This window comes from Sorex fumeus, unplaced genomic scaffold (genome assembly GCF_029834395.1).
Source record: "Sorex fumeus unplaced genomic scaffold, SorFum_2.1 ptg000008l, whole genome shotgun sequence".
Classification (NCBI taxonomy): Eukaryota; Metazoa; Chordata; class Mammalia; order Eulipotyphla; family Soricidae; genus Sorex; species Sorex fumeus.
In genome coordinates this window covers 9406914-9424185 of record NW_026606065.1, presented here as the reverse complement: position 1 = coordinate 9424185, position 17272 = coordinate 9406914, and the positions used below count along the sequence as shown (strand labels likewise).

General features: G+C 39.8%; 1 protein-coding gene across 3 annotated transcripts in view; it reads right to left on the bottom strand.

The window, feature by feature from the left end:
* Window positions 1-17272, bottom strand: part of FILIP1 (filamin A interacting protein 1) — a 209354-nt gene that overhangs the window by 56906 nt on the left and 135176 nt on the right. For 2 of the 3 annotated variants that reach the window (XM_056109778.1, XM_056109777.1), the window contains exons 3-4: window positions 11756-11929; window positions 1172-1350 (exon numbers count right to left, since the gene is read on the bottom strand). In XM_056109778.1, coding sequence (XP_055965753.1) covers window positions 1172-1350; window positions 11756-11929 — 353 coding nt within the window. Of the gene's footprint in view, window positions 1-1171; window positions 1351-11755; window positions 11930-12014; window positions 12124-17272 lie in introns of those variants that run through there. The other variant, XM_056109779.1, reaches the window with a different exon arrangement.

Genomic DNA, 17272 nt, shown 5'->3' with positions numbered 1-17272 from the left:
AAAAGACAGAGAATAAGTGAAAAGGAAGATAATGGGGGGAAACCTGGACAGTAAACCTGGAACACTTCACTATAAAGTTTTCCCGTTTGAAATCTCTGCTTCCAATATGGCGTTTCCTTATCTGAAAATTACCTGCAAGGATACAGAAGACTTAATACATTTTTTTATTTCTTCTATTCGCATTTATTTTTTATGCTGAGCCTTAAAAACTCCATAACTAAGGAAATTAAGCAGGTAGTTCTTTTGTGGGGGATGTGAGGGGTGTCTTCAGAGCAATGCTCAAGGGGCTGACACTCAGTCAGTCTATGCAGGTTGGACCATTCATTGCTCAGGCCAACAATGTGGGGTTGCTCTGACCTAGTTGTGCAGAGGACTACAAGAATGTTCCTGCAGTGCCCAGGGCACCAGGGCTACATCACCTGGTATTTAGAGAGCCATGCAGTGCCAGGAATCAAACTTGGGTCTTTGTACATGCAAGGTTTGCTTCCCTGACTCCTGAACTATCTCCACAGCCCAAGCAGGCAATCCCTTTAGCCATTAAACAATTGATATGAGCCAAATATAACAAATAGGATTCATTTTAAATTTGTCTTTCTGAAAAGGTAGATTTTTTTTTTTTTTTGCTTTTTGGGTCACACATAGCGATGCTCAGAGGTACTCTTGGCTCTGAACTCAGGAATGACTCCTGGTGGTGCTTGGGGGACTATATGGGACCCTGGGAATGGAATCCAGGTCGGCCATGTGCAAGACAAACACCCTATCCGCTGTACTATCACTCCGGCCCCTGAAAAGGTAGATTTTTAACCCCCAAGAGAAAAACTTGGTTCTTCCTAAGATAAGACAATTAGTAAAGAGGCCTTTTCAATGAAGGTGCCTCATTCTCGTGGATCTAGCTCAAATATCAGTTCCTGGCGGGTTCAAGTAGCAGTTGCCAGTTTGATGGTGGCCTGGCTCTCAATGGAATCTGGCATCTTACTTGCCAGGCAAACACATGATGCTGTTTCAGGTAAAACTTTGTCACGCTCCATGGTCACAAACTATTCAGATGTTGGAATTAGGGGTTGGCACCTGTTGTGTGAGACTGGACCAAAGTCTAATCCCAGACAAGAACAGAGATGATGGGCTGCAGCAGGCAGAGGGGATGGTCCCCCCACCCCCCAGGTCACATTACCTCTCCCGCTCCTGCTCCAGCAGGTTGGTGAAGTCGTCGCTCTTGTTCATGTAGTCTGTGTGTTTATGCTTCTCGTTCTCCAGCTCATACACGGTGCGCCTGTGACACTTCTCTGCCAGCAAGAGCTGCTCTAGCATGCGCCGGTAGGTTTCTTTCTGTTTTTCCTCCAGTCTGTCCAGCTGGGTGAGTAAATGTGGGAAAGAGCTTACTGTTTTATTCCATGTACATATTGCTCTAAATAATGTTTACAATGGGCTGGAGCGATAGCACAGCGGGTAGGGCGTTTGCCTTGCATGCGGCCAACATGGCCGACCCGAGTTCGATTCCTCCGCCCCTCTCGGAGAGCCCGGCAAGCTACCGAGAGTATTCGATATGCCAGACACAGTAACAACAAAGTCTCCAATGGAGACGTTACTGGGCCCGCTCGAGCAAATCGACGATCAACGGGAGGGCCTTTACCTTTTTTTTACCTTTATGTAAAACCACTGAAAATGATACAAAAAAGTTCCTTTAGAGGAAAGAGTGTGAAGCTTCTTAAATTTCACCAAGGGGCCATTAAACCTTACTATAAGAGATCACTAACATGTGAAAGGTTGAACCTTGTGTGCATATATTTATATATGTATGTATGTATAAGGGCTGGAGCGATAGCACAGCGGGTAGGGCGTTCGCCTTGCATGCGGCCAACATGGCCGACCCGAGTTCGATTCCTCCACCCCTCGCGGAGAGCCCGGCAAGCTACCGAGAGTATTGGATATGCCAGACACAGTAACAACAAAGTCTCCAATGGAGACGTTACTGGGCCCGCTCGAGCAATGTTTACAATGGTCTAATGAGTTATTGTACTGGAAGGGGAGATCACGGAGTCTGATACTCTACAATTTTTTTGTACTTCAATTTCTCTAATCTAATGGACTTTACAAAGTAGCCCTAAGAAGACTGTAGTCACTTCTGGCCCATGGTGGCCCGTTTTTTGTGAACCTATATGTGGTTCCTAAATTTTCAAAATAATAGAATCTTTCACTCTTTTTATGATATGGTTCAAAGCCCTGGACTCAGAAAGAAAGGCCAACATCCTTCCTGCTTTCAGAAAATCAGGTGTTTGGCATGTGTACCTACCCAGTTTCTTCCCCGGAATTAATCATTTATGACATTTGCCTCTCTAGGGAAAGTATGAATGGTCCATAATTTGCTTTCTTTTTAAAAAGATATTCTTAAATATGAAGAGGGAGGATTTCAGAACTTGAATTTTTTGGTTGTTTTTTTTTTCTTTTTTTCTTTTTTTTTTGGGCCACACCCAGCAATGATCAGGGGTTACTTCTGGCTCTGCACTCAGGAGGCCATATGGGATGCCAGGGATTGAAGCTGGTTTGACAACATGCAAGGCAAACACCTTACCCGCTGTACTATCACTCAGGCCTGGATTTCAGAATTTGTAGAAAGCACATATCCCCAACTAAAATGGATCTTATAAAATATTATTAGAGGGTTTTGTGCATATTTTTTTCTGGTTAGGCTTTGAGGGATTATGCTCTAATTATCTTTTATTTGTTTTTTAATTTTTTTTCCTTTTTAAAAATTATTTTGATTGAATCACCATGAGATACATGGTTACAAAGTTTTCTGTTTCTGTCTCTCTGGCTCTCTGGCTCTCTTTCTCTCTCTCTTCCTCTCAATCACTTTTTTGCAGCCTGGTGGCTAGTATTTTGCCTGGAAGAAAGTAAACAGTACATATTTGTTAAATTAGGCTGAGTCTTGTTGGTAGGTTCCTCATCTATTTTTTTCAAACTTTCAAACTCTATCTCGGTCTCAGGACTATTGTCATTTTAGGCAAAATAATTATTATTTGTTTTGTTTTGTTTTCATTTTTTTTCATCTTATATTTATTTATTGAATCACTGTGGGAAAAATTACTAAGCTTTCAGGTTTAAGTCTCGGTCATACAATGATCCAACACCTTTCCCTTCACCAGTACTCACTTTTCACCACCAAGAACCCCAATATAACCCCCCTCCCACCCCACCCAATGCCTGTGAGGCAGATGATTTCTACTTAACTCTTCTCTACACTGATTATATTCATCATTTCGACAAAAGATGCACCATTACCAAATAATTATTATTTGGAGGTTGTACTGTGCTTTGATGGATATGGGGCAACATGCCAAATAGATCTTGCCCTGTAAATGCCAGCAGTAACCACATCTAATTGTAACAAAGCTATCCCCAGTCATTGCCAAACATCTCTTGAAGGGGAAAGCCTGCAGACTCCTCATTACTACATGACTTGTTGCTGTAGTCGAAGCATGCACCATATTTAAAATCCATCACCAATTCCACAGCCACTTTTATTAAACCCAATGGGATAACTTCACAGGGTATGAGTGCCATGGCTGTTCCTCTGAGTCTGCCACTTTTGCTCTTCAGTTATAAGGAGAATTGAGATTCCTAAAATTCCAGGCTATCTTTCGCATAAATTTCTGGGGCCCAAACTAGGAGACTTTGCTCCCAAAATCTTCAATGTCTTCTAATCTCTATTCCTTTCTCTTAAGAGCAGGTGACCAGCTAGATTGGTAGGGAAGCTCAAATGAATTGGTGGCTGAAACTATCTGAGGTCATCAGGTATTAGAAAAGGTTACATGTATGAGTCCTGATACATTTATGCAACCTTCTGTTTTCTTTTTTAAATTTTTTGCACAATATCTGGTTGTATTACTCCCTATTCTGTGCTCAGGGTTCATCCCCAACAATGCTCAGGGGACCATGTGGTACTGGTGATAGAATCCAAGCATAGTGCATATAAAACATGTACTCAGTCTTTTGAGTTATCTCCCTGGTCCAATTTCTACACAGGAGATTTTCTCACTGGAATAACTTCCTATTGCAGAATATGTCCTCCAACAATTTTATCTTCTATAACTGTGATTCTTGGTGTGTTTTACAGAATTTGTCAAGTTTTGTGGAAACATCATCATCAGATATGAAGAAATAGCAACTTTTTTCTTGAATATCACATTTTACTATAAAGTACAACCCTGAGTCCCTTTCAAATTACAATATTTGGAAGAGCAATTTCTGTTTCTCCGTAGCTTTTCCCCCTTTTCTGTGACAAAGGAAGGGTGTCTAATTTGAAGGTTGTATCTAAGGTAGGAGACTTTGTCAGTCTCTTCATTTCTGATTTTTCACTCAGCTTTCCAGAAGATATGCACTGTGCTCTGTAGGCCCAATATCATTTTAAGTTGTTTCTCCAAAGTCAGGAAGGAAATTAACAGAACACACAGTGGTGGTCACTTAACGATTTGTACCTACAATAAGGATAAATGCTTTAGACAGATTTGTCACACTCATTGCAGTTATCTTTCAATCTCTTCTAGGAATTCTGGAGGGGAATATGGGCATTGTTAATTGGATGCTTGACGAAGATCTCTAAGGAGATAGACATCACAGGAGCACTTCGAAAAAAATAAAAAATAAAACCAGAGGACCAGAGACATATTATAAGGAATAAGGTGCTTGTCTTGCACATGGCCAACCCTGATTCCATTCATAACACTGCGTATGGTCCCCCAAGCACCTTCAAGGCTCATTCCTGAGCACAGATCCAAGAAGAGTTCCTAAATACCACCAGTTCAACACTCCCCACCCCAACCCCCTGCAAATAGAAAAGAAATAAACATCAGACTATATTGATATGAAGTTTTCCTGGTCAGCATGTATAGGAGCAAAATCTTAACACGTTCTTTCGATGTGGGCCTTTAAAATGGACTGTTTTGGGCCAGAAAGATAGTACAGTGGGTAAGGCACATAGAGGACCTGGGTTCTATGCCTGATATCACATTTGGTCCCCTGAGAAACATCAGGAATGATTCCCAAGTTCAAAATTAGGAGTAAGCTCTGTGCATGGTGGTCAGATGTTGAGAAAGAAAAGAAAGAAAGAAAGAAAGAAAGAAAGAAAGAAAGAAAGAAAGAAAGAAAGAAAGAGAAAGAGTGAGAGAAAGAGTGAGAGAGAAAGAAAGGAGGGAGGGAGGGAGAGAGGAAGGAAGGAAGGAAGGAAGGAAGGAAGGAAGGAAGGAAGGAAGGAAGGAAGGAAGGGAGGGAGGAAGGAAGGAAGGAAGGAAGGAAGGAAGGAAGGATCAGCAGAAAGACTGGTTGTTTGCTGCAGCTAAGCTCCTAGAGTTTGTGCAGATGCTTTTTCTGAGTTCTTTGTGGGCAATGATCACTTCACCTGCAGTTGCTTTGCCCTCAATGATTATATTAATCAGGAAGGCTGTCTTTTCATCTCAACACAAGAAACGCACCAAGACATTTGTGCGTGCACTTTATTTTTCATAAAGAACTACAGACCTAGACTTTAAGCAACAGGGAAAACAAACTCTTCTTTTCAATCTTGAACCTCTCCTGTTCTGAAGACAAAATTCAAGGTCTTACACAAGTAAAAATGTGTTTCATCCCTTTGAACTATCTCCCCAGGCCCAGAAGTAGCAAATACTTCAGTAATATAGCATTTGCATGTGTGAGGATATAACTTTTTGTTTTAAATTCTGGATATGGAAATAACAGAGGTAGTAATAGATCATCTGTGCCAGACTTGATACTTGAAGCTTTATTTGGAATTGCACTGAATTCCTAGGAGAGAAATAAGTTGGACTAAGACCTTAGATCTATGTCTCCGAAGACCACCTCTCTTGTCTATGAGTTCTGAAGACTCATTAATCATGTGCATTTTGTCCACAGTTTAGCTTTCAGATACAAATTGTGGTTCAGCCATTGAGGAATGTTAGAATCTATTAACGAATAGTGAAAGTGAAATGGACACCTATTGCTTTAGAAATACAGCTCCCACTTGGACTAAGGTGGAAGGAAAATTCAATGAGATCATCAGACCATCATAACACAGTCAAAGGTAAGATTTACTAAGGAAAATGTGTGTCTCGAAGTCTTATTGTAGTGAATCAAGTTGGTGAAGAAACAAAAAAAATTTGAGATGGGTAGTAATTTATGAATCAAAAGGAAATGTCTTAGCTGCATCTAGCAGAGGACTAAATGGAGAAATATTAAGACATTTTGAAAGAAAGAAGTATCTATATAAAACAAAATAGGAGATTTTAAACACCAAGTCAATTTATGCATAAAGCTAATGGTTCTTCAACATAGCACTATAAAGAAGGACACTCTTTTCATCACTGTTGAGTCAGAATGAATAACCAGAGATCTAGCTGACAGAGCACAGAGAATGGAGCAATGTGAATTTCCTGACAAGGAAGGGTCAGTACCCAGGAAATAATATAGGAATATACAAGCAAAACTTCAGAGTCTTTTGAGATAACTGGGGTGTAGGACTTCCCTTGAATAGCAATTACAGTTACAACTATAATAGCTCTTCAAAACGGTCGCATCATATGTGTCAATGTAAGAATTAAAATCTGAGATGATGAGGGCAGGTTTTCATCTATTACAGATGGTCCATAGGGAACATGTTCAGAAAATTAGGAGCTAAAAAAAATTTAGGATCTGTAGGAAATATGATATAGACAAAAGGTAGGATGGTTGCATATATAGTGCACATTATCCATGAGCTCAATCACCTTTGGCTGCAATGGGACCGTGGACTTTGATGAGGATCATCCAATTCAAAGACATAAAAGTAGATAAGATTTTTGTTGAACAAAGGATGCTCTTGACAACTTATAACTTCTTGACTTTGTCTCTGCTACTGAGGGATATCGAAAAGTGCAGAAAGGAAACAGTAGGAAAATAGATTTCTGAAAGCATAAGTAGAGCAAACAAACAAATAAAAAAAACTCCTAAGACTCAAGGAATAGTGAGAAAGAAGGGTTAAGACATGAAGAAAAGGTCCCAAACCAAACCACATCCAACCTATGCCTTCTTATTACAGGAAATGTGGTGACAACAAAGAAGATATTTTTGCAACCTGGAACAGGTCAAATTACTCAAGAATAGAAAATTCAAATACAAGGGAAGGTTAAGTTGTGAGGAAAAGTAGCAGCTAGTGAAATTATAGTGCCCCAAATTCTAAGGCACACAGGCTTCAGAGTGATAGCATAGTGGTAGGGCGTTTGCCTTGCGCACAGCCAGACTGGCCGAGCCAGGTTCAATTCCTCTGCCCCTCTCGGAGAGCCTGGCAAGCTACCGAGAGTATTCAATATACCAAACACAGTAACAAGAAGTCTCACAATAGAGACGTTACTTTGCTTGAGCAAATCCACGAACAATGGGAGGACAGTGACACAGGCTTCAGAAAGATTACTTGGAGGAGGATTGAAACTCCACTTGAAATATGGGGACAAAATGGAAGAACTATTGGTAACATATGGTTTCTGAAGCCTGTTACAGAGAGTTAAAAAAAGATAAAAGATTAAAGATATCTGAAATATCTGAAATGTGTAGATGAGAAAGAAAAAATACCTAAAACAAGACCTTGGCATGGAGGATGTTGCAAACGAAGACATGTTTGTTTTAAATGGTACTTTCTGAGGACAAGGAAATCACACACAGAAATTTCATCTCCTTGAGGTCTGTCCTTTCCCACAATTACAATTTTTTTATGGTAACAGATTGTCTGAATCCTTGTAGCTGAAAGTTTTGTTTATTCTCTTCTCTTAGGCTTACCCTGAGTCTTTTTTTTGTCATTGGTAAGAGGCAGGAAGATAGTGCAACAGGTAAAGGGTTTGCCTTGCATGTGGTCGACCTAAGTTCAACCCCCAGCATCACATATGGTCCCCATGAGCCTCACCAGAAGTGATTTCTGAGCAAGAATCAGGAGTAAGCCCTGAGCACAACTGGGGGTAGCCCCTTAAAAAAAAGAAATGACAAGATGAATTTGTACCTTAAATAGAGCAACATGAATCTGCATAGTACTGAGCCCCAGGGTCAAGAAATAATATTTTATTTGCAATAATTTGACCTTAATTCCTCTAAAAGTAGGAATTTTCTTGTACTTTTTAAGTGTATGACTGTGATGTTAGTCCTATAATAACTCTATGCTTCCTAATAACTTTTCAGACTATGGAAAAAAACTGAACAGAAGGATTCCAGAAGGTACTAATTCAATTTTGAAAATGCAGATGAATCTGTCATTTTCTTGAGGGGGGGAAAGAATAATAAAATCATAAATGAACTCTACCCCAACAAGATTAAGAGCCCTACAAAAAAGTATAGTCGAAGTGACATCTGCACTTGTTTGTTCATTGCAGCACTGTTTACAATAGCTAGAATCTGAAAAAAACCTGAGTGCCTGAGAACAGATGACTGGTTAAAGAAACTTTGGTATATCTACACAATGGAGTACTATGTAACTGTTAGAAAGGATGAAGTCATGAAATTTACATACAAATGCTACTACATGGAAAGTATCATGCTAAGTGAAACGAGTCAGAGAGAGAGGGACAGACATAGAAAGATTGCATTCATCCGGGGAACATAAAGTAACAAAATAGGAAACTAGCACCCAAGAATAGCCTAGATAAGTACCAGGAGGTTCACTCCATGGCTTGGAGGCCAGCGGCACACTCCAAGTGTAAAGGCAGCTCAGATGGAATAAAGGGTGTTGGGAAGATCCGCCCAGGATGGGAGATGCATGCTGAAAGTAGACTATAGACCAAACATGATTGCCACTCAATGCCTCTTGTACGTACCACAGCACCCAAAAAGAGAGAAAGAACAAAAGGGAATGCCCTCCCACAGAGTCAGGGTGGGATGGGGGGGATAGGGAGTGGGAGGGATACTGGGATCATTGGTGGAGGAGAATGGGCACTGGTGAAGGGATGGGTTCTCGATCATTGTATAACTGAAACCCAAGCACAAAAATTTGTAAGTCTACAACTGTACCTCATGGTGTTTCACTAATCAAAAAAAAAAAAGATTACGAGCCCTCTGGTCAATGCTAAATAGAATTACAAATTTAAGAAGAGGGATTGTTAAAAAGATCAAGGGTATTTGGGCCACTGGGAGGGATCCCTACACCCACTGAACACTATTTGGGAGGTCCCCCAAAGAAAATAAATAAATAAATAAATAAATAAATAAATTTAAAAAAAGAATTGAAGAAAACAGAAATTTAATTTCTTTGTAATTTACTTAAGACTTACAAACTTTGTTTAACTTATAGAGGCCATACCAAGTGATGTTTGAAGTCCTGGGGCCACAGTTCTTGGGGAAGGCATGTAGTGCTCAGGATCTTAAACATGCAAGGCATATGATCTGACACTTGGACCATCTCCTCAGTCCCTAGGAGTCATCAACTTTAATATCTTGGACTTTACTCAGTGATTTTTTTTTTAATTTGAGGTGTAGCATGACTTCTAGGAATAAGTGCTAAACTGTTAACAGTTCCAGGAGGCTAACAGAACAGTGTTGTACTTGGATTCTTGCCTTGTAAATTTAAATTTAAGTATAAATCTCTGTATGACAAAAACTGTCTTTCCTCCTTCTAGCATTCTATGGTTCTCACAAAGTAAGACTTCAACATGATTTTATGGTTGATGTTTTGGTTTTGGATCACATCTGGCAATACTTAAGGGATATTCCAAGCTCTGTGCTTGGGTAACAGACTTTTCATAGTAATAGACTCTATCTACCTGGGTCACTCCAGGAGGTGCTCGGGGAACTATGTTCTACTGGGATTAAATCTGGGCCTTGTGCATGCATTGAGTTTTCTTCCTGGTCCAGGTTTTAACTATTTTGGCATTACTAGAAAAAATGAACTCCTCTATTTTCTACCATCTCCCTAAAGAAGAAATAACTCTTAAAATTCTTGACGCAAGCCAAGGAGTTAGTGTTATGTTCTGCAGACACCCAAGTGAATACCACTTACCCAAACCGAGTTCTCCAGTCGAAGTTGTTATAATAATAGTATTAAACTGTTATTTTGACCTATACCCACGTGCATACATCCATCCATCCATAAACACACACACATACCCACACACATACATACACACCCACACTGCCACACTCTAACACTATATAGGGCCTGCTCCTGTATAGTGTTATACTTATCATAGAAGAGGAAACTTGAAGTGCTTAAGAGCTGACTCGGGGAACTATATGATATGCTGTAGGGATGGAATCCAGGTCAACCACATGATCACATGCAAAGGATGTGCCCTACTTTCAGTACTATTGTTCATCTCACTAACCTTTATTTATCTTTTTATACTCAATCCTTTCAACTTATGGAACTAATTAAGGACATGACCAATTATCACTCATACACCCCAGTAAACACTAATGTCTACTATCTGTTGAGTACCTATTTTGTGCCAGACATTATGTTAAGAGCTTTATTGGTGCTGCATTTAATCTTTAAAATAACTTTATGAAATGTACAGTGTTATTACTTATCATAGAAGAGGAAACTTGAAGAACTAAGTGACCTGTCAAAATTACACGTTGCTAGTAACCATGGATCTTAGACATGAATATGATCACTCAGTTGACTTTATCCAATAATATTATCATTTTGTGGGGAGGGAGGGGGCACCCTAGCTGGGCCTACTCCTGGCTCTGTGCGCAGGGATCATTTCAGGTGGTACTTAGGGGACCTGATACAGTGCCATTTGCAAGACATTCATCTTACCTGCAGTACTATGTCCCCAGCCACCTCTCAACGTTTTAAGAAAAGATGAGAACAGGGCTCATTTATCTTTGTTGCAGAAATTAGAAAATTGTGGCACTAATAATTCATGTTCTACAGAGAATTTTGTCTGAGATCTGTCAAACTGAGCTGCTGCAAAGTCCTGATGTAAGTTTAAAAATAAATTATAATAGATTTCTTCACATTTTGGCACCATTTATTTGCTGATACTAATTTTACATCTGTAAATTTTGAAGAATAAGTGTGGCTAGCTCCCTAAGCTGGTTTCCTAATCTGTATCACATTTTTCACTACAACACGAGAATATTTTTAACATGTGGTATCATGGATAAATCATGGTGTCTAAAGTTAAAGAAAAAATTTTAAAAAAATCAGTAGCTTTAATAAAATCTACAAATATGCTTGATTATAGCCATATCCATTTTACTTTTACCTTATAAAACTACTCTAAGCATTTCATTGAAATCTTGTCTCAATCATTATATTTTAGTTACTCACATGTAGACGTTCTAGTTAATAACAGAGAAAACATCAAAACAGTGGTTTTCATAACCATAAATTCAATAATCAAATCAATGAAATTTCATGTTACCAATTCCCTAAGAATCTCGACAACTGAATGCTAAACTGAATGCTAAAACTGAACAGCATTTAAGTTTTCACACAGAGCATCAAATTCGAGAAATACGACAACAGATTACAAGAGCACATATCGATCATAATCATATGGAGAAGTGCATTTTGGGTTTTGAGCTTTCTTTAGGAACGCTGCTAAAATTTTCCCATCATTAAAGTTGATCCACGGATAAATATAATGCGTAAAATTTTATTTTACCTTAATTCTATATTAGTGCATTATGAAAAAATATTACTTTCGAGAGAAAATCTGAAAGTCTATTAAATGGAAGAACGCGAAGATATCACTCGGATCCTCCCCCCTAAGGGCATGTGCTGGGGTCACGCTTTTACCTCTGAAATGGGTTTTTCATAGACATCTTCTCCTATAGATTTCTCCTGGGCAAGAAGGGCATCTCGATGCAAGACTCGAAGCACTTTCTCTGGCTCTGCTGAGCCATAGTGAGCTTCCAAAACCTCCGGTTTGGTTTTCTCCGTTTTCAGCATGTGGATCACATCTTCTCTGGCCTGAGGAAGAAAATACAGCGAGGTGAGACAGTGGACAAGCTCACGCAGGGCTCACAAAAACCTACACAGAGTATATCAATTATACCCCGGATATTTTTCAGGGCTATTGGCAAATTCTCTGGGTCTTCTGTGCTTATTTTTCACCAAAAGCAGATTGGCAGGCAGATACTCTGTTTCACGTTGCTAGGAAGCAGGCTAGCAGAAAAAGGGTCTGTGCTAATCTTAACTATACAAAAACTGCCTTCTCTAAGTAGCAGTGATTCTCAGAGAGGGTAGGACTGCTCTCAAGATTATTACTCTCTTTTGGTGCACATGAAGGAAACGACAAACTTAAGTTTTCTGTTTACGGTCACAAAGGAGTATTTCAATCGAGTTTAAAATAAAAATCTTCTCTCCCCATTCTAGTGATTACCCATGTATAATTAACAAAAAAAGTCACTAAGAAAATCACTTTATTAGTGATTTTCCTCATTCCCATCAAGTGATTCATTTGGATTAGTAGAAACAATTAGGAATTTTAAAAAGATATTGGGGCTGGAGCAATAGCACAGCGGGTGGGGCGTTTGCCTTGCATGCCGCCGACCTGGGTTCGATTCCCAGCCTCCCATATGGTTCCCTGAGCACCGCCAGGGGTAATTCCTGAGTGCAGAGCCAGGAGTAACCCCTGTGCATCGCTGGGTGTGACCCAAAAAGAAAAAAAAAAGATGTTTTGTTGTTTTAGGGCCACCAGCGGTGCTCAGGGTTTAGTCCTGACTCTGGGGTCAGGGGTCATTCCAAGTAGGGCTCAGAGGACTGTATGTGGTGCCGGAGATTGAATCTGTATTGTCTGCCTGCAAGGCAAGTGTGCTACCCAACGTACTAACCCACCATCCCTGATAATTAGAAGCTCTTTTTTGCATGTTTGTTTTTGGACCCCACCAGGCGATGCTCAGGGGTTACTCCTGGCTCTGCTTAGGCGAGCATCTGGGATACTGGGAATGAATCCAGGTCAGCTACGTGCAAGGCAAGCACCCCACCTACTGTACTATCCTCCAGCCCTGATTAGGAACTCTGATGGTGCCCAATCTAATATATTTTCAGGGAAGGTAAATTTAATCCCTCTAAGATCCAGATTTAAAGTCAGTTAAAAAAGGCTGGGAAAGTCAGAGTTTTTTCTTTTTTTCTTTTTTTTAAATTTTTATTAGTGAGACATCATGAGGTACTTTTGTAGACTTACACATTTTTGTGCTTGGGTTTCAATCATACAATGATCAAATACCCATCCCTCCACCAGTGCCCATTTCCCACCACCATGGATCCCAGTATCCCTCCCACCCCCCATATCCCCCATCCCACCCTGCCTCTGTGGCAGGGCATTTCCTTTTGTTCTCTCTCTCCTTTTGGGTGTTGTGGTTTGCAAAAGAGGCAATGAGTGACAATCACGTTTGGTCTATAGTCTACTTTCAGTATGGAAAGTAAGAGTTTTTCTTTCAGTTTTTCCTTTCAGTTTTCTAGCAAAATCTTGGTATCTTGTGGAAGCTCTTGAGAAAGTCACGTACTTATAGATTTTATATCACATTGATCAAGGTCTCCATCACATAATTAATTCAAATACATCTGGGTTTACTTTTTACTGTTTTGTAGTTTTTTCTAGTTGTGATCAAGCTGACATTTGCTAGACGTACTCCCATCTGGTCATATACATGTTTTTCTGGTTACGGTGTGAAGTTCCTAGATTTCATTCCAATTTGTATGAAGAACAAAATATTGACAATAGAATTTCAGTGTATAAAAAATAGATTTATTTTCTGTGTTAACTATGAATTTGAAATTATGAAACTAACTCATTATCAGGAGCTAAATAACCCTGAGATAGAATCATTATACTTTGCTTGTCTTGAGTTTTTGCACTTTTATTGCTTTTTCATAGTCTTCAGATTAATCTAATTTTTGATGAGTAAAGATTCATTTAGGGCTGGAGCAATAGCACAGTGTACGGTAGGGCGTTTGCTTTGCACGTGGCCAACCCGGGTTCAATTCTCAGCATCCCAGGTAGTACCCTGAGCACCGCCAGGGGTGATTCCTGAGTGCAGAGCCAGGAGTAACCCCTGTGCAATGCTGGGTCTGACTTCCCCCCAAAAATAAGAAAAGAAAAAGAAAAAAAAGACTCATTTATTACAGAAATTACAATGGACCGGAATTTTCAGATTCCCCCCCCCCATACTCTCTCTTATGACATATATACTTGTGCTCATTTCAAGACAAAAATGGAAAATATTAATTTCAGAAAACCTAGTGCTTTGGAAGTAGTAAGAAAGCTAAAGTCAGAAAATAGTTTTCTTTTTGTTGTTGTTGTTGTTTTTGTTTGTTTTTTGGGTCACACCCGACGTTGTACAGGGGTTACTCCTGGCTCATGCACTCAGGAATTACCCCTGGAGGTGCTCAGGGGACCATATGGGATGCTGGGACTCGAACCCGGGTCAGCTGCATGCAAGGCAAAAGCTGTGCCCCAAGTCAGAAAAGAGTTTGATGAAAAGTCTATATGTCTCTATGAAGGGAAACAAGTACAGACTAAGAGTCAGGCCAGCCTGGACAGTAGCCTGTGCAAGGCAGGAACATAAGTGCTCTTCCTCCAGCAGATGCAGTCCTCTGTCAGAGTGACGGCACAGCTCACCTAGCAAGAATGGGCTGTATTTCAGCCTTCACTTATCCCTCTGTGCAAGCACTCTTTTACAAGGCACATCTGTATACAGTGACTGAGGGAGCTTAAGGGATATAGATTGATATTGGTTTTCAGGCAGGGAATTCTTCCTATGTTCATTCCTCATGAGTGACTATCACGAATCACGACCACCCTCGTCGATTGCCTCGAGCAGGCCCCAGTAACGTCTCCTTCATCCTAGCCCTGAGATTTTTAAGAAAGTGCTATATTCAAGGTTCTTTAGGAGAATGTGACCCATCATTGTTACTGGTATTTGGCATATTGGGTACGCCACGGGGAGTTTGCCAGACTCTGCCGTGTGGGCGGGTTACATTCGGTAGCCTGCCAGTTTATCCAAAGTAGGAATGAGATAATAAGATGTCATAATAAGATGTCACGCAGCCGCAAATGTGGCTGCGAGGTTCCGGGACCTGGTTTTTATAGTGACTATAAATAAATATAAAGCCCTTCTAAAACATTTAGGTTCTCCAGCCTGAGTGCTTTGGAATCACCAAGCAGGCAGGCTGAGGGTGGGAGAAACCTGGAGACACTGGTGGAGAGAAGTTGATACTGGCAATGGGATTGAGGCTGGAACATCATATGCCTAAACTCAACTATAAATAACGGTGTACATCATGGTGTCTTAAAATATATTTTGTTTACTTGAAAAAAAAGGAAAAGATTCAAGGCAGGTTGGGGATGAAATGATACACAGAATGATCTGAGTTCAATTCTTTTCACCCCTTATCACATCAGAAATGATCCCTGAGCACAGAGCCAGAAGTAATCCCTGAGTACAGCCAAGTTTGGCTGCTGAAAAAAACAAACAAACAAACAAACAGTCACAAAACAAACAAACAAACAAGATTTACAGCAGACTTATTAAATGAGGCTTTTGGGTCAACAGAGAAAGGTAGAAGATAGTTTGTTTTTTAATTATTGAAATGAACAACTCAGTAAGAATATTCTCTCCAACTAGATTATTATTTAAATTTGAAGTAATGATATAAAACTTCACAGACAAGCAATAGCTTAGGTAATTCTTTTCTTTCACTCTTACTAATTGTATATTTGTATGATCTTTCTGTTTTATGCTGGAGGGCTAGAGCGATAGCACAGCAGTAGGGCGTTTGCCTTGCACGCAGCCAACATGGCCGACCCGAGTTCGATTCCTCCGCCCCTCTCGGAGAGCCCGGCAAGCTACCGAGAGTATCTCGCCCGCACGGCAGAGCCTGGCAAGCTCCCCGTGACGTATTCGATATGCCAAACACAGTAACAACAAAGTCTCCAATGGAGACGTTACTGGACCCGCTTGAGCAAATCGATGATCAACGGGAGGGCCTTTACTTTACTTACTTTACTCTGTTTTATGCAAATTTTAAATGTACTAGCATAGAATTAGTCATACTATTGGTTTTTTTATTTTAGATATTTAGAGTATCCCGCCTGCACGGCAGAGCCTGGCAAGCTCACCGTAGCGTATTCGATATGCCAAAAACAGTTAACAACAAGTCTCACAATGGAGATGTTACTGGTGCCCACTTGAGCAAATAGATGAACAACGGGAGGACAGTGCTACAGTGCTACAGTAAAAACAGATACATCGCTTCTGAAAATTATCAACTTATCCCTTATTTGCAGTTTTGTTCAATTTGAAGAGTTTAGCTTTACTGATCTATATGTATGTAGGCATCACCAACTCCACAATCAAAAGAGATCTCTCACATGTGGGATATAAGGAAATATAAGGAAAGGAACAACAAATGGCCAAAGGCAACAGAATGGAGGTTTTGCAAGCCATACAAATTAAAGTCTTTAGGGCATGCTGTTGGGACAGACTTGGGTGGTGGTTGGGAAAATTTGGAATAATGGTGGTAGGAAGGTGTAAGGGTGATGGGATTAGTGTTGGAATACGAAATGTAATAAATTATTGTGAACAACTTTATAAAAATAAAATTAAATAAAAAAAAAGAACTGGAGGTTTTGTTACAGAACTGAGCTTACCTGATATGGCAGGGATGTGTGGAGAGGAGGGATCCCTGGGATATTGGTGGAGGGGAGCAGGAACTCTGGTCATAAGTTTGTGTTATCATGGTGCATTCATGAAATGTATAATGTGTAATTCATGAAATTATATATTCATAAATCATGTTACCTCAATAAAAATGGTAAAGAAAAAAGTGTACTGACAGGAATTAGTCCAAAGATGATAGCTTTACCCTCTTAACGTTGATTTTAATTAGTACACTGCAGTACAGATGAAGGAACCAGAGCAAAATTATTTTTATGGACCATGTTCACACACAACATATTGCACTTAAGATTGAACAAAAAGCAACATAAATCATATTCTGGAAAAATGTTTTTCCCTAAATGTGGTTTCAGGTCAGAAAGTGAATCTTAAAGGAAGAGTAAATCATCCTGAGCACACAATTACACTGGTACTTATCTTAAGTTTAAATGATCTGAACGTAAAAGAAATTAAGTAAGTCTTAAGGCTAAGAAGAAAATACAAATTTTAATTAATTAAAATATATCAATTTTATAGCATGGAACAGTAAATAGCTCAACTTTGAAGAAACTCAGAATTTGACTCCAATCCCAGCTGTGTCCTGCAATTTGTATAAATTACTAACGTTGCTTTGACCTAATTTTATTGTCTG